At 40.6% G+C, this 22,584-nt stretch overlaps 1 protein-coding gene across 8 annotated transcripts in view; it reads left to right on the top strand.

Annotated features, from left to right (window-relative positions):
* Positions 1 to 1,637: 1,637 nt before the first annotated feature.
* Positions 1,638 to 22,584, top strand: part of LOC148037739 (uncharacterized) — a 132,891-nt gene continuing 111,944 nt past the window's right edge. For 5 of the 8 annotated variants that reach the window (XM_087676699.1, XM_087676695.1, XM_087676694.1 and 2 more), the window contains exons 1-3: positions 1,773 to 2,069; positions 21,948 to 22,127; positions 22,315 to 22,512. In XM_087676699.1, the coding sequence (XP_087532825.1) occupies positions 1,932 to 2,069; positions 21,948 to 22,127; positions 22,315 to 22,512 (516 nt within the window). In that variant the 5' untranslated portion in view covers positions 1,773 to 1,931. Of the gene's footprint in view, positions 1,747 to 1,772; positions 2,070 to 21,947; positions 22,128 to 22,314; positions 22,513 to 22,584 lie in introns of those variants that run through there. The other 3 variants (XM_087676693.1, XM_087676697.1, XM_087676701.1) reach the window with 3 other exon arrangements.

Raw genomic sequence — 22,584 nt, 5'->3', positions numbered from 1 at the left:
CTAAAAAGCCAAGAACATCTCAAATACCCGCACTATCTTTATTTCACAATCTCCAACTTGAACCATGGCCATATAGTGTGGAAGTTAGTGATAACTTGTGACAAGGATAGAATCATGGCTTTGCACTTTTGTGACTCGTCTCACAAAGAAAATGACAATGTTGAAAATATAGAATCATTACTTTGCACTTATATGATTATCATGATTGAAATGAAAATTCTAAATCTGTAGTTGCATTAGAATGAATTACACAGGCTGCATTCACAATCTTATAAAAATTGTAGGCTAGAATCAATTTGGAAGGCTAAGTCAAGATACTCTTTCAGGATTCATCTTCCAAAATTTGTGCTATTCGTAGTAGCCACTCTGAAGCATTTCAAAAGTAGAATCGTTGTCATGAGAGAGAGAGAGAGAGAGAGAGAGAGAGAGAGAGAGAGAGAGAGAGAGAGAGAGAGAGAGAGAGAGAGAGAGAGAGAGAGAGAGAGAGAGAGAGAGAGAGAGAGAGAGAGAGAGAGAGAGAGAGGAATACTATTGAAATATGGAGAGTCAAATTGAGTACTCTTAAGGGATTTAGAACTTTGCTAAGCTAATTTGGATAGCATAATTCTATATATGAAACAAATTGACTACTATTATCCCCCTAATTTTCAATACAATTCAGATACATATGTTTAAGAATGTTTTTTATGTTGAGCTCTAGATTAGCATATGATCATATCAAGGTCATTTAATAAGTGAAGGTGATGAGTTAAGAATAATGACAACATCAAGCTTCAGAATGGGTGGTAAAACTTTTTTTTCCTAGATGCTAGAACAAATAAGAAAATTATTTTAGTTGAATAAGGATCATTTTTCCCACAAGGCAATGGTTCCCATTTCTATTAGCTGCATTTCACTCTCCAAACAACCTTTGCTAGTTAAAGCAACTCTTCAAATTTGGCATGTTTCTAGTCTCATTAAGGTAGTTTAACTAGGTTTTAGTTTAGTCTAGGAATCACATGTTTTTAAGTTAGCATTGATAGACATGATTTGTAGATTAACTTAGCATTCTATCTAGCTAGAAAACTACTCCCCTCATGCCAAGTGGGAGAGGGGAGGCTAGCTAAATAAAGCAAAAGAGGACATTTGGACCTTATCTTTTTCAATCAATCTTAATCTTAAATACATGATCTTTACAATATAATCTCTCTTTTCAAAGTACAAATTCTAGTTAAACATGGATAAATTCTAGGGCATGTGGTATTGAAAAAGTAGAATTGAAATCAATTTTTGGAAAGTGAAGGTTATCCTTAACCTTCCACTATCTATGAAAGGGTGTGCAATGCTTCCTAAGACATACATCTAAGAGGATACTTCTAGTGGTTTGTTCTAAACTATGCAATTGTTGCTAGACCCTGATACAAGCTCACGATTGGCTTTGAATGAATCGAGGAGTGCTAGTGTGCAAACGGAACTGTAAAGAAAGCTCTAGTGATAGCACCAAGCCTAACACTGTTGGAAAATATCCTCACTTGTGCATATGATCTCGTTTGATACATGAGTTTTAAAGCACTTTAAACACATACCGATATAATAATGATTGATTAGTTAATTAGTATTTATAGATGGGTGCAAGAAAGGTTTGAAGTGGGGTGAGATACAAATAAAGACGAAAAGCCATCAGCGCACTCAAGTTAAAGTCGGGGTACGTGGTGGTGACGAAGGGCGAGAAACAGTCTCGCCAACTAGCATCTTTTCGAGCTTCAGGTACGACAACACACACACACACACACACACACACACACACACACACACAGCGCACACATTCTTTCCTTCTCTTCTTCTTCTTCAGGTGTTAGCCCCGTTTCCATGCCTTCATCTTCTGGTTGCACATCGTTTCCAGCATCTCTTGTCTCATCCTTTGGAACGGTACCGTCACTCTGCCAAAAGAAATGAGCGGGGCTGATTTATATGAATCGGTATCTACAGCAGTTCATCGGACTCCGGAGCTCCAGGCTTCCTGTTTGAGCTTGCTAACATGGCACTGGGTCAATCCCTTGATCAAGCTAGGCAATCGCAAACCTTTGCAGGTGCGTGCACGAGGGCCATCAGCGCATTATGTGCATTGTTTTTGCTTTATAATAAGTTCAAATAGCACAGCATGCAAATATCGTATAAGCAAAATGAAGCAGTGATTTGAGCTAGTCCTGTGAGAGTGTGCAACGGACGAAGGACATGCACATGAGGAGAGAAGGGAAGAGAGAGACCGGGATAAATGCAGAGAATGGAATAATAAATCCGCACTGAACTGAATAGGATGCTGAATACAAAGTGGACTGATGAGTCCCTCCATGCAACCTGAAGTATTAGTGAGGGCCAGATGTCAGAGGAGTCTCATTGGATTGGATGATAGAGAGTGCGGAAATCTCATATGGTGAAGCATGGAAGCCTGAGACAAGGCTTCATGATGAGATCATCTGGGCATTGTCCTCCGTGGGGCAGTAAACCACTGCTAGCGCGGAATCCATGATCTGCTCTAGAACATAATGGTATTAAACCTTTGTGTGTGTCTTTTCACTAGAGCCAGGGCACTCTGGCCATCCACGTGTAGCTTTGTGGGTCATATCTGTAGAAAGCCAATCTTTGCTAACATCCGATGGAACCAAATTGCCTCTCGAGTGGTAGAGTAGAGGGCATGATACCCAGCCTTTGTAGAAGACAATGCTATGGTAGGTTGCTTCTTGGTGCTCCATGAGATGGCTCTTGATCCAAGAAAGAAGGCAAAACCTATAGTGGAGTGTTGAGAGGACATGTCTCCAGCTCAATTTGAGACATTACATCTAGCTGGATTGGCTGCCTCTCCGTATTTGATTCCATAGGATCTTATTCCTCGTAGTAGTGCAAGACATGCAAAGTTGCTCTCCAGTAAGCTTGTAGAGGAGTCATTATAAAAGAAGACAAAGGTTCCATAACATAGGAGATGTTTAGCCTTTATGAACGAGCTAGATTGAAAGGGTTTCCCTTGTGATAGTGAGTTTGGACTTTGGGTCCATGGGCTCACATTGATCCATATCAAACTCCAAAAGAAGCTCGAAGATGTATTTTGATGTGAGATAAAAATCCCTTGTGCCATTTGGTAGACCTTATGACTGAGGAAGAAATGGAGGATGGCCAAATTGGTCATGTTGAACTCCTAGTAGAGTATCTCTTGTGTCCAATTTACCTTTTGTGAGTCGCTCCCTATAATGATTAGATCATCCACCTAAATATTGTTTGATAGATTTAGATTTAATGTAGAGATTATAAATAGGTTTATAGTAAAGAACATGAACACTTTAAGTTCATTTCTTAGTAGTTTACGAAAAATATAAAAAGTGATATTAACTTCAGACTAAGCTAGGCTAAATACGCCTTTGATTTGTACTCCAAGAAGTAGGGCCACACGTACTAGGAAAAGTCATCCACCACAAGCATTAAGTAATTGGCCTTCTCGAGGAAGGGATAGGACCATACAAGTTGGTGTGTATGCCCTGGTGGAGGCAACCTTGGGATGAGATCGTTGATGCCATTTTCCTTGAATATAGCTAGGGCATAAGATAGAGACAGGGAAAAATTTGGAAGTCCTTCCATCATCTTCTTCCATGATGCTTGTTGAATCAAAATTTAGGTGTCTATATTGGGCTTGCCAAAGTAGCCCAAGCTCCAAGGAACAATGTGCAAAAAGGGCTGTGAGCTTGTAGAGCCCACCCTCTTGAGGATATGTTCAAAGCACAACATTGGTGGATGCATCTTCAATAATAATTGGATCTTGTTTGAACGAGTGGGTCCCTAGTTGTATCAAACTATGAATATACAAAAGATTAATTTTCAAATCACGAACATAAAAGACTTCGACAGAAGAGTCTTGACGATTTAGTAGAAGTAGAATGGTCCTTGCTCCTCGAACTGGTATGGAAGGGTTGTCACCAACATTGGAATAGAGGTCTTAAAGCCAATTTTGACGATAGATCATGTGGGATGAAGTACTGTTGTCTATGAGCCATGGATTGTCCAAAGAGGAAGAAGCAAGTGTAGTGTCCTTGGCCTTGAATAGATGGACAAAGTTAGACTCAAAGAGTTGTGGTTGGTGAAGCCTTTAAATCCTTGGCACTGGTCCTCAGGTGGGGATACTTTTGTCAACACTTCTCGATAGGATGAGTGCCTTTCCCACAGTGTGGGCACTTAGACTTCCCTTTCTTGTTATCCTTCATGTCATCTTGCTCCTCTTTTTGCTTTGGTGGAGCTGGATCCATCGGTTTCAGTCTCCTTGTGTTGTGCATCCTATTTCGAAACAAGCGAAGTACGTTCCTCCCAAAGAATAGTGTCTTGAACTCTGGAGGTGAGTAGATTGGTGTAGAAGACTTTCTACTGTGGAGATGGAAAATGAGTGATGAGAATCATTGCCATATTGTTAGATTATATCATTTGACTGAGGGTTACAAGCTCATCTTGTAACTCCTTGATTTTGTTGATATAATCCTTCAGAGAAGAAGAGTCATTAGTGGATAACATTTGAAGCTTCTTCTTAATGGAGATGTGGTGGACAAAGTACTTCAATTGGTAAAAAGAAGACAGCTTTGTCTAAATCTTTGTTGTGGTTTGGATCCTACGAACATGAGCAAGCATTGAATCCTAGAGGCTCATGAAGAGAAAAGATTGGACTCAAGAGTTGAGCTGATCCCAAAGAGCCACCTTGTCAATAGTAGAATTAATATGTGGATCCTCCATTGGATAGGGTGATGGATAAAGGCCCATAGATCAAAGGTATCCAATATACATTCCTCTTTGTAGGACCAAAGGAAGTAGTTGGTGTTGTCAAGTCAATCTTTCTCAAGCAATGTGGGAAGAATATGAATTCACATTGAGGGTGCCACAAGTTCCATGCAGGGTCCTCCAATGAAAGCATTATTAAGAACATATAAAGAAGTTGGTGATTCTTTTAGACTTGTTAGAGTGACGATTTTTAGATGATCTATGCTTTGATCTTCAGTCTTCTTTGCATCGATCTTTGTGCTCTTGATGTGTAACGTGTCCGCTTGACCACTTGTGGGACACGTCTTAGCAGCCCATTGGGAGGGGAGTCTAGAAAGCACCACCTGGCACTCGCAAGGAATGTCACAGGGTTTGTGATCTAGGTCTTCCCGAGTCTGCCCCGAAGCGGAAGTATCCGGCCGTTCTCACTTAGGACCGACCTGAAGTCAGGGTTTCTTTCCTATCAGTTAAGTCTCTAGGAAGTAGCTAGCGTCGAGCTCCAGATGACCCACTTTGAGTAGGAACAACGTCGAAGCAGATTTATGTTGCACTTGGTTTATAGAGAATGGAAAACGAGAGGGATGCACTGCTCAACCTCTCTACCCGTAGGGTATAGTCACATTCCGGTCCCCTAAAACGGCATGAGTCGGGTTCTAACTTAACAATACCTAAAGTCATCCGACGGGATTTCGTCTACCCGGCTCGGTAGTCCCAGAAAACTGGGAGGCTTCTCACAAGGATTTACCGTCGGATGACTTTAGGTATTGTTAAGTTAGAACCCGATTCATGCCGTTTTAGGGGACCGGAATGGGACTATGCCCTATGGGCAGAGAGGTTGAGCGGTGCATTCCTCTCGTTTCCCATTCTCTATGAACCAAGTGCAGCATAAATCTGCTCCGACTTTGTTGTTCCTACTCAAAGTGGTCATCTGGAGCTCGACGCTAGCTACTTCCTAGAGACTTGACTGATAGGAAAGAAACCTTGACTTCAGGTCGGTTCTAAGTGGGAACGGCCGGATACTTCCACTTCGGGGCAGACTCGAGAAGACCTAGATCGCAAATCCTATGACATTCCTTGCGAGTGTCAGGTGGTGCTTTCTAGACTCCCCTCTCGATGGGCTGCTAAGACGTATCCCCCAAGTGGTCAAGCGGACACGTTACAGTTGGTATCAGAGCGAAACTTCATGATACATGATTGATTAATGTTCGGTTCATGGACATATTCTAAACAAAAATAACCTGAGTGGTATAGCTTGATTGTCAGGCACCTTCTGCACCCATGAATGCTGACATGCAAGAGAAAAAAATTCTTCTCAAGCAAATTAAGGCACCCGAGTTTGATGGAGAAGAGTTAGACATCGCAGCAGAAGCAGAGATATGGATTGAGACGATGGATGACTATTTCTTTGCTTTGGGAACTGCCTCCATGAATCAAGCAATGATTGGAAAACTGAAGTTAGTTGGCCAGGCTCGGTTATGCTGGAAGCAATGGTACAAAGATCAAGGTATTTCTGAAGCCGCTGTTACGTGGACTCAGTTGAAAGATGCTGTACGCGGACGATACCTTCCGCCAACCTACCAGACCTTGAAGATGAATAAATTCTTCAAGCTCAAGCAGCTGGAATTAACCCTGGAAGCTTACTACTCAAAGTTTGTAATCCTACTAAAATATGCGCCACCTATGGATATTGCATAGCAAGTATCCAAGTTTTGCCATGGCCTGAACACTCCTCTGAACCACCGCCTTGAAGCAATGCGTCCAACGGACTTGCAAGACGCATTACTCTGAGCGAATCCAATGGTCCAAGAACTTAAATCGAGCAATTGTAGCAAAGATGACTATGGAGATCAGGCGTGCGGAGAGATAGGGCACATCTGTAGGAGATGTCCCTACCGTCAATGCTTCCATTGTAATGAGCTAGGACACATCCAAGCAGACTGCCCTGATCTAAGTCCAGAAGACATTGAGCCTCCAAGAAATGAAGCTACACAGGTGCAGTCTATGGATATATAGACGAATCAGATGAAGACGAAGATCTAGAGCCCACTAAACCTTATAAGGAGGACTAAAATTCCTAGAAGCTTAATCGACATGTAACACAATTGAGAATAAATCCTACTCTTGTACCTATGGTTAATTCGAATAATATGAGTGCACTACTTGAAACATTAAGAGTAGCGCAGCGGATGCATGGTGGGTTTTAACCCACAGGTCATAAGCCCCATTAGTGCTTGTCTTCCCCAGTTTCTCTCGAGATGAGGACATCTCGATTTCTCTAAGGGGGGGAGGATGTAATATTTCCACGCAATAAAAGTTAGTTGGTTAGTTCGAAAATTAGTTAGTCAATTAATAAGTTAGTAAGATTACTAACTAAAGACTAACTAAGGTAAAAACTGACTAGCATTAATAGCTAATAATTTTCATTCAATTAAAAATATATTTAAAAACATCGAGAGTCATAAATCTGATATTTTTCTCGGATTGATAAGGACCGTAGCCACCCTTTACGAAAAGTACAATGTGAACGGGACTTATAAGCCATATTAATCATTAGTATTAAGGTGTATAGTTTGAATGGTCCAAAAATATTAGATTCTTGGGGGAAAAAAACTATTATATTTTAGATATTATTCTAAAAAGATAGAAGTAAAAGTCATTTAAAAGAAAAGACAAGTGATGTTTTAGTTAGTTTTGGAGAATTTATAAAAAGAAAATAAAGAAAAGTGATTTGCGAAATCGCGCGCGCCGCGATTGCAGTCTACAGGCAGTAGACAACACTTCGAACAGAGAAAAGGAGGAGTGAACTAAGAGCTTTCTAACAAGGGTCTTGGGGTTTTACCCCCCTTTTGGAGCCAATGCAACCATCAGATTTATGATCTGAGCATCAGATCACTGAGTCTTCTAAGAGCCCCTCCACTCTTGTTCTCAGACTTATTTCCTCCTCTCTAATTCATTATAAATATGAAGTATGGGGAGGCACAAGGGAGCATAAGGAGACCCCGAAAGGCTGCAAGAGAGAGGGAGAGAGAGAGTATACCCCTCCAAGAGATTATGAGAGTGAGAGAGAGAGAGAGAGAGAGAGAGAGAGTTACCCCGAGAGGCTACACAATTTTCTTCTGTCTCGATCCTCGATTTAACCATTTTCTCTTTCGCTCTCCCATCTCGAATCTATTCCCCCTTCTTAATTCTTTTGAGTCTACTTGCGGACGATGGCCTCCAAGCGAAGAATGTCTCGTGCAGATGACAATCCTACAACGGGCAACAAAGCTTCGGGCGAAGGCATCACTATCAATCCAATTGCGGTACCGGTCGTAAGTAATATATTTTCAAATTGATAGATGCTTGTTTTAGTGCTCGCAAGAGATGCATTAAGCTCCGTACTTTGTGGTGCTAGAATAGGACATTGAAAAGGATAAATCGCATCTCAAATATTCAAAGATGAAGTTTGTGAAGTGCTTGTATCAAAGGGAGTTAAATTGCACCTAGTTGCTATGTGAGGAATCCATGCATAGCATAAGCAACATATGGGACACTAAAGTATTGAGCATCGATGAGTCCTTGATTAATCTTTACTGAGGATAATATTGTTTAAGATTCGCAAATGCATATACACGGTACATACATGGGAGAGATTATGTAAACTTTACATCGATGACATGCAACTCCTTGCCTTAGGAGAAAGGAAGATAAAGCCAAGAAAAAATGTTGCATAGTAGGGAAATGCTAAAAGATAATTGTCACTTAGAGAAGAGGCATAAATGCTCTTGCTAGATTGATTAATTTGCATTGGAATGATAGGACTTACGTCATGTATAGCATTGGAACCTTTAGCATATGCCTTAGGCTAAAGGAGGGAATATTAAGTAAATTCTACTCTTTGGCCCTAAGGGGAAGAGCGAATATGTGATGGAATTATTGTCGCGTCTATTATTGTATTGTTTGGGAAAAATACAATTAGTTTTGTTGGTTGATTGAACAACACCCTAAATGATTTTCTTTCAATTAAGGGATTGTTGCATTGTGATTTGGATAAATATTTCAAGGCTTGTGTTGATGGCAAATGCATGGCAGGGGTTTGTAATGACAAGTTGCCATGGGAATAAAGGAATGTTTTTCTAGAATATGATATTAGGACTGATTGCTTTGATTGTGCTTGAATTTTAATTGGATTAATTAAGGAAGGATATTTTGCACGCGTGGATCATCTCCAAGATCACATCGCGGATTATCCCGAGAGGGCACTGCTCGATTCACAGGCCGATGGTCGAGTGGTGAAAAGGACAACCACGGAAATGGCATCTCACTCCTAGACCGCTTGTGGGTTAGGTGGAGCTCTGGACACCCCTTGCTTGTCTAGAATAGAGTTGGAGATCCCCGTGAGCCCAATGTCTGGGACGTTGGAAGATTCTATTCTAGATAAAGGGTGGAAATTTCGGTGCCATGAGATTTGGACCAGGTACTTCTGTTGGACAGATGGGATACATAATTCTCCTGTATGGGCAGGAGATAAAGATTAACTTAAAGATAAGTTAAGGAACTTGTTTGAAAAAATGACTGCTTGTTTTGTTTTTGTGTATGTGCTGTAAATTACGTGAACAAACTCTGTGCCCTAAAAGGCTTTATTAATGAAGCTGATTTTAAATGTCGCACATAAATGTGGTAGGACCTAATTAGACAACTAAAGCTATCAAGGGAAGCGGGTGGACAGAATCCCCTGACGGGTCCGTCCTACGGCTGGGTGGTCCCAGAGAACTGGGAGGCTTCTCACAAGGATTTACTGTCGGATGACTTTAGGTATTGTTAATTTAGAATCCGATTCATGCCGTTTTAGGGGACCGGAATGGGACTATGCCCTACGGGCAGAGAGGTTGAGCGATGCATCCCTCTCGTTTCCCATTCTCTATGAACCAAATGCAGCATAAATTTGCTTCGACTCTGTTGTTCCTACTCAAAGTGGATCATCTGGAGCTCGACGCTAGCTACTTCCTAGAGACTTGTCTGATAGGAAAGAAACCTTGACTTTAGGTTGGTCGTAAGTGGGAACGGCCGGATACTTCTGCTTCGGGGAAGACTTGCGAAGACCTAGATCGCAAACCCTGTGACATTCCTTGCGAGTGCCAGGTGACGCTTTCTAGACTCCCCTCCCGATGGGCTGCTAAGACATGCCCCACAAGTGGTCAAGCGGACACGTTACATATGATGATTGGGAGGGTCTTTTCCATGTTTTGATTGATGGGAATGTTGGTCTTCAAAAGTTTGGATAGTTTCCTCATCGGAGATTGGAGTTATCAAACCTATTGAGCTAGAAATCCATCTTCCTTCAAAGAATTTGCAAAACACACAACAATCTGTTGCATTTTGATGTTGGGATGTGTGAACGAAGGACAAATCAGCTAAACTCTTGCAATGTAGAGTGTCTAAGAAATACTTGAACATAGAAGATAAATACAAGTGTATGACAACACACAGTGATAATATTAGAACTCAAAGGTGAAGATTAACTCAGAGATAATGAAGAAAGAATGAATAATGTTCAAGTGCAAGAGTGACCAAAACCTCAAAATCCCGTGTCTCAGAAAGGACTGAGGAAGAGATGAATTGTAGAGCGTGTCGTACTCTGAACAATCTTGAAATGCAGCAAATAGCCTCCAAATAGTGACCATCTGTTGTAGACAGCAGTGTAGGTTGCATTGTCCCAAAAACACACGGCTGAGACTGAAGATGGCTGATTTGATGAAGACAGAAGTAGCTAGGCAGCAGTTGTCAACTCTTGATTTAGTATATGATCAAGGTGGCAGCTGCAAAAAGCAAATGCAGGCTGGAAATGACTAGGCGGTAGCTAGTTGATGATATCAACAGCAAAACACAGCCCTGACAGCAGTCACTTGCTGGCTGAGAACTGGCTGAAGAAGGTTAGGCTACAGCAAACACAGTAGTGGAGGAGGGCTGATGCAAACGCCTGATTGATGGATAGCACACGAACTGAGGTATCTGCAGGGGGTGCCAACAATTTGCAAGACAATTTAAGGTTGAGTAGAAGGGCAGCTTTCTATTTATACTATATAGATGTAGAACCTCCCAAAGTTTGGTGGTTGGATTATGAGGCACAGAAACTTTGGTAATTTGAGTTTTGGGGCTGTTTCAAAGAACTAATTAAGATCTTAACTTCGTAATCTACTTTTTTAGCTTAACACCCTCTCTTAGGTCGAAAATTGGAACCCAAGAGGGACTGCAAAGCGTAGCTCAGTCCATAATACCTTGAGGTGTCCTACCCCAAAGGAATCGGGGTATCAGACAAAGGGTGCAAGTGGGCTTCTGAGTGGCCTACCAAGACTATAGATGCGATGGTTATCTTGCCTTGGGAGCCCAAAGGGTCACCCCTAAGAGGCCAAGACATTGAACAAAGAGTGCTCATTGGCTGCCCAATGACCTACTAGGACTTGCAAAGGTGATGAAACTACTTTGAACTCTCTCTTTTTGTTTATTTGTTTGTTTTGTCTTGTTTTGTTATTATTATTTTTGGAAGCAACTATGTCCACGGAGAAAACAAGGGATGGTCATATCCAACATCACAAAATAAAAAGTTATTCCAATCACTCGTGGCTATCGGTGACGAAGAAAATATGTATATGTGAAATGTTGCCATCCAAGTCGACCACTCTTTGATGAAAGGAAAAAGGATAAATATGCATAGACACATGTTTACATGAACACAATGGGAATGCATGGAATAATATACAATGTCATGCTCAAGCAGATTGCTATATGCAATGGTGCCACTTAGACAATAACGTCGCAAGGGAATTGTTCACTTGCTACAAGCACTCTTTTACAATCATGATCATTAAGATGCAAATGGATGATGATACAAAGTACACATGCCATTAAATAAATGGTGATCAAAATCCTATAAGCACCAAGAGAAGAAGCCACCCTCTCTCACTACCAAACGGTAGAAGGGAAAATTCTAGGGAATCCTCCCCCCATCAGGCTGAAGTAAAAGGGGAGTGAGTATCCATGTTGATTTGAGTAAGCAAATATTAAAGGATCCGGCTTGGTCAATATGTTTGCAAAATTGTTGAATGAAGACATAAAATCTAGGCGAATGGTGCCTAGCGAAACTTGCTTGCTGGTGAAATGATAGTGTATATCAACATGTTTCACCTTTAGATTGATGATGGGATAACTAGCTAGTGGAATTCACTCTAGTTGTTGTAGAAGACAACAATCCATATGCTACATGAAAATTATAGCTCAGCTAGCAAGCTCCTTAGATAGATGGCTTTTGTGGTGCCATCATTGAGAGCCGGATTCTTAGGCTTGGCAGTGGAGGTAGCCATTACCTCCTATTTAAGGTTGGACCAAACAATGGGAGCCGTACCCAAGGAGAAGATGTGACCACCGTGGGAATGCTAGGCGTCAAGATCTCTTGCCTAATCAGAGTCAATGTGTCCCAAAAGCAAACTGTTATCATAATGGAAAGCAAGCGAATAAGTACACTTTATATATCTCAACACACATAAGCAAGCAATCCAATGTGACAATTTAGATGCATTGAAATATTGATTGAGCAATGAAACAAAGCAAGCAAGATTAGGCCTAGTATGAATCAATAAAAAAAGTATCCCTACTACAGATTGATAGGTGTGCTCATCGAAGGGCTGGCCATGAGGATCCTTAAAAAGCTTCACAATAGGATTAAGAGGAGTGGTTATGGGTTGTGTTTGATCGACTAACTAAAGGGCATATTTTTGTTGAGATAGGAACATTCCATTTCCATCCATGCCCAATAAGTTACATCATAAAGACTTTCTCCTCCAAATAACCATTTAGAAAGGCACTTTTGATATCCATATGATAGATAGACTAACCATGATGACTAGCAAGTGCTACCAACAAATGAAATGTAGTCAACTAAATAGTCGGCACAAAGGTCTCTCCAAAGTCTATTTGTTACATTAATAAGGTAAATTATGGGAGACAGGCGCGAGGGATGACCGTCCGGGGGCCTTGGGCACCCGAACGGGGTCAAGGGGAGCCTAGAGAGTAAGAGAGTCCAAGAATAGTAGAACTCACCTGAAGTTGACGGCTGGCAGAGGAAACAGGGAGAGAGGTGCCAACACATATCTAGGCGAGGTTGGGAGGAGAAAGGAATGACTCGTGCCATTGTTTCACGATCACTTAGTCCATCATCGAGAGTTTGGACTGCTGCTCGTCAGACTGGTAGAGCCGTCGGGTCCTCACGAAGAGCCGCCGGGTCTTCACGAAGAACTATCGAGTCCTGCTTTTGCCTGTCTCCCGCGAAAGCTTTCGACTATTCTCACGTGAATGTTTTCTCCCATCCGGACGCGAAACAAGACTTGAGAAGACGGCGCCCACACGTCACACGAACCAAGTTCGAGTATTTGATGGATTACGTCAGTACTGATTAGCCGATGCCTGACAGGATTGGCCCGTACCTCATCATACGTGATTGAGTTCGTGTAATGGAACTGGACGACAGTATTAAGCCAGTTGGGCGAAGTCCCGTTTGACACATAGCTGTGGGTACAGCTAGTTCACACGTGACCTGTTAGGGAAGGGGTGTGTTTAATCCCCTTCTTATTCTGTGTTCCTGCCCAATAGGCTTCATTTCAACGTGACTGGTTCGGTTTGGGGAAAGACGAACTATTCCTCACTCTTTGGGGCTATTACTAAACTGTTAAAGCCATCAATAGCTGCCCTATCACTATAATCAGCGAAGTACTTCACTTTGTACGTAAATTTCTTATATTTACTTTCCAATTCTAGTGTATTAATGGAGGGGAAAGGGAGAGAGGGAGTAATTGAGGGTTCTAGTTCTGGAGACTACCCTATGGTAGATCCCCATGAAACGGAGATACAAGACGAACAATGGGAAGAATTTTTTGCCACACGAGAACAATTTGATGATCTAGTTGCTCGTGTGCAGGCGCAGGGGGTTCAAATGGAATTTCTAACTCAAACACTCACCGAAATAAAATCTCAATTAACCTTATTACTAGAAAGCGATAAAAATAAGCTAGAAACCTCGGATATTCCATCTTCATTAAAAGATTTAGATGTGACTATGCGAGATCCTAGGGAACCCCACCAAAAGCTAAGGGATAATCCAATGTTAAAAGATATGAAACCCCCTCAGTTTCACGGGGAGGAAAAAGATAGAAATAAAGACACTATCTTTAATTTTCTCCAAAAATGGGAAGATTCGCACAAACTTAAAAATACTCCACCACATCTCCAAGCACTGGAGGCAAGATTAACTTTGGAGCCAAAGGTATATAAATGGTGGCGAACTTTAAAGGAGGCAAATAAAATACCTGAAACTTCGGCTCAATTTGAATCGGTCTTTTTGAAAGAATTCCTTCCTGAAAATGAAATGGAAAGAAATTGGGAAGATTGAGATTATGCTAGACAAAAGGGAAGACCCCTATTGACATATCTGGAGGAATATCGTGAGATAATCCTCAAATTGGAAGGAATAGATGAATTTCAAAAGGCAAGAGGATTCATTCGGGGACTAGATAAGGCCTGTAAAAAGGAAGTGAAAAGGAGTTCACCTAAGACGCTTGAAGAGGCAATTAAATTTGCATTAATCAATGAAGATAGTACGTATCCAGGTATACTCACTAGTCTCACTGATACGGAGCCCAAGACTAAGGAATTGGAAACCTAAAAAATTGTAGGAAAATTTAAAAGGAAAATGCCATTTCTTAAGGGCAAGAAACAACCTTTTGAAAAGAAACAATATGTAAGGCCAAAGTTAAGTCAAGATGACTTTGATAAGGCCAAAAAAGAAAGGCTGTGTTTCAATTGCCTATCCTCTAACCATGCTGCTTGGAATTGCCCTCAAAGGAAAAAGCGGGAAGATAAAGGAAAGGATAAGGACAAGGGCAAGGGAAAAGAAAAACAAATCCATGTAGTGCAGACCCTGGAATTAAAGGGGCATGAAAAGTATAAATCTTTAGATGTTTTACACAAGGATGTACAACACAAGTGTTGTATGTCAACTTCTATGTGGCAGCCTACTTTTGGGCCACATGATTTAGTTAGAGTGCATGGATTGTTAGCTGGAAAAAGGGTTAGAGTCATGATTGATGACTCTGCTACCCACAATTTCATAAATTATGCACTTGTCAACAAAAGAGTGGGCATCAATATGTTGTTCGTATGATGCAAGGTCAAGATAATAAAATATGGGATACAATGGTATCCAATTTGGAAATTGAGATTCAAGGATATAAAGATAAACTTGATTTCCAAATTATGAATATGGAAAGAGCCGATATTGCTTTAGGGAGGGAGTGGCTATGGGGATTGGAACCATCCTTAAAAAGTAGTTATCATTATAATACACTGGAATTTGAAAGGGATGGTAAGACTTTTGTGATTCAAGGTGAACATGAAGTATCTGATAATCCTTTGTTGTGTTCCACTGAAGTTCAGAAGCTGATAAAGAAGGAAGCTTGTGAGCTATATATGTTATGGTCTCTTCCTGTATAAAATACTTTTACTTTTTGTAATATAAAGCAACAATTTTCTTATGTTTGTGAGTTGAATGTAAGTAATGAATTAAGTGGTTTGTTAGATGAATTTAAAGATGTGTTTCCTTGTGATTTGCCAAGTGGCCTTCCACTAGATAGGGGTGATATAAATCGCCCAATTGACACAGATAGGGATACACACCCTATTTCTAAACCACCTTATAAGTTAAGTGAAACACAGCACCAAGAAGTTGAAAGACAAATTAAGGATTACCTTGATAAAGGGTTTATACAACCCAGCAATTCACCTTGGGCTTCGCCAATTTTATTGGTAAAGAAAAAAGATAGTTCTATGCGACTTTGTGTTGATTATAGAGCACTTAACAAGATAACAGTGAAGAATAAATTTCTTATGCCCAGAATGGAAGATCTTTTTGATCAATTACAAGGGGAAAAATTCTTCACAAAGATAGACTCAAGATCAGGCTATCACCAAGTAAGAATTAAGGCATAGGATGTTCCTAAGACAACATTTCATACTAGATACGGGCATTATGATTTGTTAGTGATGCCTTTTGGCCTCACTAATGCACCAGCTACCTTGATGAAGCTGATGAATAGTGTGTTATGGCCCTATCTAAGACATTTTGTAGTAGTCTTCTTGGATGATATCTTGATCTTTAGTAGATCAAAAGAAGAACATTTGGAACACTTACGATTAGTATTCCAATTGCTAAGAACACATTCCCTTTATGCGAAGAAAGCTAAATGTGAATTCTTCGCACAAGAGATCAAATATTTGGGGCATATTATCTCGAAAGAGGGAATTAAGATGGATCCAGAAAAAGTAAGGGCAATTATTGAATGGCCATCTCCAAAGAGCCTGGAAGAGCTGCAGATCTTCCTAGGATTATCTAGATTTTATCGTAGATTCATTCAGATTATGCCAGAATAGTTGTTCCAATGACAGACCAACTTAAAGGGAAAGGGAAGAGCTTTAATTGGGGAACAGACCAAAATGAAAGTTTTCAAAAACTTAAGGTAGCTATTGCTACAGCTCCAGTACTATTAATTGTGGATCCCAATAAACCATTTGTGGTTGAAGCCGATGCCAGTGATAAGGCGATAGGCGCGGTCTTATTACAATAAGGTCGACCAGTTGCTTTTGAAAGTAAGAAATTAGACCGTGCAAAACGAAATTATTTAGTTTATGAGAGGGAACTGTATGCAATAGTACATGCAATGAAGAAATGGAGGCACTATTTGTATGGTGCCAAACTTTTGATCTTGTCGGATCATGAAAGCATTAAGTGGCTTAATGACCAACCGGATCTACAAGGGCGTAAAGCCAGATGGGCCGAACTCCTCCAAGAGTTCGACTATGAGATAAGGTATAGAAAAGGAAAGTATGATATAGTGGCTGATGCACTCAGCAAAATGCCCATCATAAATGAATTGAGTTTTACTCAGTTCACTTCCGATTTGCTTGAATCCTTAAAAGGGAAATGCCAGGTTGATCCGGCATATTCCAACATATGGGAAGCAATTGAAAATGGGGATCCAAATGGAAGGGCCTCCATTGAGGAAGGAATATCTGAGGATGTTCAACAAGGAAATGAAGCATCAGGGGTTGCTCAAATAGGATTCAAGTGGAAGAATTTTACCATTGATAATGGTTATTTACTCTACAAGGGTAGGGTATGTGTCCCGAAAGATGAAGAAATAAGGTGCCAGATACTCTTTGAGTGTCATGATACCCCTAGTGCGGGACATCCAAGAGTTAATAAGACTTATAGTTTTATTAAAAGGCAGTTCTATTGGCCTGGAATGAATAAGGACGTCCTTGACTATGTGGTCAAATGTAATAAATGCCAGGTTAATAAAGCTGAAAGATTGAAAATGGGAGGACTTCTCCACCCATTAGAGATTCCTTCGGGAAAATGGGAGAGTATCTCCATGGACTTTATTGTTGCATTACCCAGAACACAGAGGGGGCACGACTTTGTGTGGGTGATTGTGGATAGATTAACCAAAATGGCTAGGTTTATTCCAACTTCAACTGATGTTAAAACACCAGAATTGGCTAGATTGTTCGTAGAGAACATATACCGATTGTATGGCCTTCCGGCAAATATAGTTTCTGATCGGGATAGAAAATTTGATAGTTAATTTTGGCGTGCTGTATTTAGGAAGTTGGATACTTTTCTTAGCATGAGTACGACGGACCATCCACAAACTGATGGGCAAAGTGAAAGGGTTAACCAAATCCTTGAAGATATGCTCAGGGCATATGTAAGTAAAAGGCAAACTAATTGGGAAGAGTATCTACCGATAGTAGAGTTTGCATATAATAGTGCCAAGCACTCTTCCACTAGATATAGTCCATTTATGTTAATGTATGGGTTTCAGCCCAGAGCTCCTCATGCAGTAGGACTGCATAAGGAAAAGGTTCAGGCAGCCAAGGACTTTTTGGAGGATATGAATAGCATGTTAAAATTTGCTCAAGAAAATATTAAGAAAGCTCAAAATCGAGCTAGAGCTTATGCAGATCCTCACCGAAGAGACATCTCCTTTGAAGAAGGAGAATTGGTCTATCTTAAGGTGCCTGAACAAACTAAAACCATGAAAACGGGACGATGTCCAAAGCTTTCACCCAGGTATTGTGGTCCTTTCACAATACTTAAAAGAGTGGGAGAACAGGCTTACAAGCTCCAACTACCTACTGGTAGTAAAACACATCCGGTTTTTCATGTAAGTAAGCTAAGGAAGAAGTTGGGTGATTTGGATAATTTGATCTTAAATGATAACATTGAGGAGTTATTAGATGACCAATCTAATCCACATGAACCAGAAAGAATATATGTTCGTAACAGATGAACAAGGAATACTATTTATCAAGAATGTTTGGTTAAGTGGAAAGATTGTTTAGAAGAAAGCTCGACATGGGAGCGAGTAAGTACCCTAAGGAAAAGGTTTCCCAATTTACAGTTGGACCTTCCAAGTACCGTTTTCGAGGATGAAACCGATTCTTAAGTGGAAGGAAATGTTACATTAATAAGGTAAATTATGGGAGACAAGCGTGAGGGATGACCGTCCGGGGGCCTTGGGCACCTGAACGAGGTCAAGGGGAGCCTAGAGAGTAAGAGAGTCCAAGAATAGTAGGACTCACCTGAAGCTGACGGCTGGCAGAGGAAACGGGGAGAGAGGTGCCAGCACATATCTAGGTGAGGTTGGGAGGAGAAAGGAATGACTCGTGCCATTGTTTCACGATCACTTAGTCCATCATCAAGAGTTGGTCGTCAGACTGGTTAACTGCGTCTCACTATTCCTTACTTCTGTTGAAGCCCTTGTACCACAACTCGAGCCTCGTACTTATCTAAGGTTTTATCAGCTTTCATTTTGGTTCAAAACATCCACTTAGTTCTAATAACCTTCTTGTGGCTCAAACAATTCACCAAAGTCTAGGTTCCATTCCAATCAACACTCTCAAGCTTCTTTCCCATGTCCTCTTGCTATTGGGGATGTTTTAGAGCCTCTTGCTGACTATTCGGCTTATAATGCACTATATAGTCTATCATAAAGATAGTTGCAAATGATAAAGTAGGTGTAAGCCTAGCAGATCTTCTAAGTCCCTCTAGGATGAAATCCGGTGGAAGGATCACTGAATCTTGCTGGTATTAGCGAGAGGTAATGGATACTTGGGAGGGGGCATGGGAGCTGAAGTCTTTGCAGGTGGGTCAGGAGTGGGTAGTTAACCAAGAACATCTCTTCTTGTAATGACCCAATGTGTTTTGGGATTAGACAACCGGTATGCTTTAGCCTTAGAAGAGTAGCCCACAAATATCAAGAGCTCTACTTGGAGCACATTCTTTCATACTTGTCATTAGAAGTATGTGTATACGCATGACTCCTAAAGACTCTAAGATGGGAGATGATAGGCTGAATTCTAAGGAATGCCTTGAAGGGGGTCTTTTGATGGATTGCTACAATTGGGTATCAGTTGAGGATTTGCATAGAAGTATTAACAACCTCAATCCATGGATGCTCAAGGAACTTTGTTGTGAACAACAGATAGTGTACCATATTCATCACAATGTAGTTCCTATGCTCTATGTGAAACCAGTCTTCCTTCTTAGAATGGGTGGTGATAACCTGATTTAAGAGTTAATTACAGCAATAAATAAATGCACATAAAATGAAATACACACTTTACCATAACATTCTTGGACAGTAGACACCCTGTTGGCCCCAAAACTGGCGCCCCTTGTGGTATTTCTTTAGCTTTCTTTCAATTGGAAGGAGTACAACTTGAGATTCTTCAATCTCCTCCTGCTAACCAATTGCTCTTGCTGTCATAAATGACCAGCAAGCCTTTTGGGTCATTTGCCCCTTGATTCACCCAAGACTTCTTCTTCTCCAATTTGACCCTTGGCTGGTCAAATGCTGCCCCAAATCAATTTGGGATGGGCTGGCTCTTGAAATCCCTTGATAATCTTCAATTATCAGCTGTTGATTTTCAGTCCCTTGAGCTTTCAATCTCTGGCACGGATCCCAAGGTGGCTGCTAAACCTTGTAAATTAGGGTTTACTGCAGAAATTACAGATCAGCCCACCAAAAATGGCTGAAATCTCCTCTGAATGGCTAAGAATTGCTGAGAATGGCTGAGCATAGGTTGAAGGAGATGAGAAAATGCTGTAGAGAGAGAAAATTCTGAGATTTGTCACGAAGAATTGATCAAAATCAGCTGCTGCCCTGTTGTACTAGCACCAAACGGATGCACCAACAACAATAGGAGCATCAGAGACTGTGTTCTTCGGAAGAAAGTGCATCAGCACAATTGCCAGCTTCCCAAGGTCAAGAATATGCAATCTCCATCACCAAAATGGTCTCCAATGGTTGGGAAATGGCCCCAAAAGCTGGCAGCAATAGTCCAACACCTCTTCCGAACAACTCCAAAATGAAAAAACGAGATTTCCCTCTCCCTTCAGCCCTATTTAGCCTTTCCTCCACTTGCATGGGAAAGTTTTGCCAAGTGGCAGCTTTCTTAATCCATTTTCAGTAATTTTTAGCCATTTAATTAATTTTTAGAATTAATTAATTCTGAAAATTAATTCAACCCTTAATCCATGCCCAGAAAATTGACCTTGCCCATCCAAAAATTAATTGGCTAGGCCATTTGCAACCCAAAGTGGTTCCATGTATTAATCGAGCCTTGGACAAGCATTAATCCATTAATTAATGCCTAGTCCCTAGTGTCACCACTGACACTTAATGGCCAATTAATGGTCCTAGGGGCAAACTGACACTAAAATTCACCTAGAATCTAACAAAAGTAACTTGTTACAACTTTTACCTTTGACACCCATCTTTTTCACAGGGTCCTTCGGCCTTCAACTGTGAAAAAGTAGCTTGCACCTCACATGTGCATCTTTTAATTGCACATTTGATTAATCCTTTAATCAAATGTCAATTAAATATAAGCAAAGCATCAAATTTTTACGTCCTCGTGACACTATGACTCCATTCATGAAGGGAGTGTTGAGCTAAAGTGCTCTATAGATTGATTAGCTCTTTTAAACAATCCAAAACATGTAATGACCGAAACTTTCATTAGAAAAGAAACGCGTTCCTAGAGAGTTTCTATGTCTCGTAAGCAAAACCCTAATTTGGGATGGGGGCCAAAATGTTTTATTACAGGTTTTTCTCCCTTCTTCCTGAGACAATACAATGTACACAAAGTACAAATAAGACATAACATAAAGGAAAGTAGGCTACTAAGTTAAACAATGCATAATTGACTATACTAATCGATTGGCGTTATAACTATGCTGGTTGTAGGTAGGTGCAACTAACCAAATATGATAAGGTCATTAATGTCAGCATGTGTTGAGTTTCCCATCTCAATAGTTCCCCTCAACCTCAATTGCATGTTTACAACGCCAACTAAGCTTCGAAATCCTTGAAGCTTCTTTGCACATCAATGCTTTCGTGAAAATGTTAGCTACTTGATCTTGTGTGCTGACATACACCAAGTCAATCTCACTTGCAAGTACCTTCTCTCTCACAAAATGGTAATGGCATGCCTTTGAGGTTCCCTCATACAAGATTGTTTGAGCACATGGTGTTGTATGCCCCATTAGGAACTTGGTGCATTGGATACACCAATCCAAGATTTGGAGATTCCAGGACATGTGTGCTCAATGGCATACATCAAATCCATTGAACATGGAAGAACATCAACATGTACAGTTACTATCAGTTGAAGTCTTAACCCTAGGAATGGAATCACATATCTAGGAAGCTACTCGTAAGGAAACAGAAAGTTGAGCTACTAGATTGCACTGCCCATAATCATTCATATTCAATCTTGTCTAAATTTTCAAGTGATGCAATGTTTTGTCTAATATAGTTAAAAGTTATTTACAGATTGGGCTAGATTATGTAGGATAGATTTTTGGCCCATGAACTTCTAGTATTTGTTATATAAGATGTGAAAATAGGGCAGCAATGATCAAGGTCAATGGTGATGTGATGGAATCTATTAATTTGACCTGGTTGAAGTAGGCAAGCACTCTCCTTTGCCAGGAATAAGCCTCCGTCCCTACATTTTTAAGTAATTAAAGGTCATTACCATCATGTACTTAAACTCAATGATCTACATGTGTCTCTATACAGACTGAAGATCTTTATGAACTCATTCCAAGTGATACAGCTTGTGATTGTGAAAGACTGTGGGAAAGAGCTACCACACATGAGAATGTCTCCGTATGGACTGTGCTTTTGCAAGGCCTTGGAAAAAGTTACTTCATGGCAGCCCTTTGGAAACCTTTATGGCTAGGGTCTGTTCTGCTGCAGGTAAACATTTGCTTCTATTCAAGTCTTTTTCCAATGCATATATCCAGTCTGTTATGATTGTAAGATTTGACCTGCACCTAAAATATTGAATTACATCTGTAGGCCTGAATGTTCTTGAGCTTTGTCCTTTGTTTGAAACTCTTGCATTTCATTTTACATCAAACTGACTTATCCTTGTACTGTATAGGTCTTTGCTTTGAAGGCACTTGTTCAAACTGTAGAGAACAGAAAAACTAATTTCCACTGGCGATGGGGTTTTCTGTTAGTGTTAACTATGTCTTTTGCATCAACTCTTCAGAGCATTTCACAAAACAATCTTTTTAGCTCATGCCAACGAATAAGCATGAGAGCACGTGCGATGGTTAGCATGGCAATTTTGAACAAGGTCAACTCTACACGATCATATATAACCTGAAACATATTTTTGTAAATTGTGATTGCTGTTGGCGAGAAATGG

This window comes from Lygodium microphyllum, chromosome 4, assembly GCF_053477565.2.
Source record: "Lygodium microphyllum isolate KBCC chromosome 4, Lygodium_microphyllum_v1.1.10, whole genome shotgun sequence".
NCBI classification, from domain to species: Eukaryota; Viridiplantae; Streptophyta; class Polypodiopsida; order Schizaeales; family Lygodiaceae; genus Lygodium; species Lygodium microphyllum.
The sequence above is the reverse complement of the archived record's forward strand: the minus strand, read 5'-3'. Positions and strand labels throughout refer to the sequence as shown.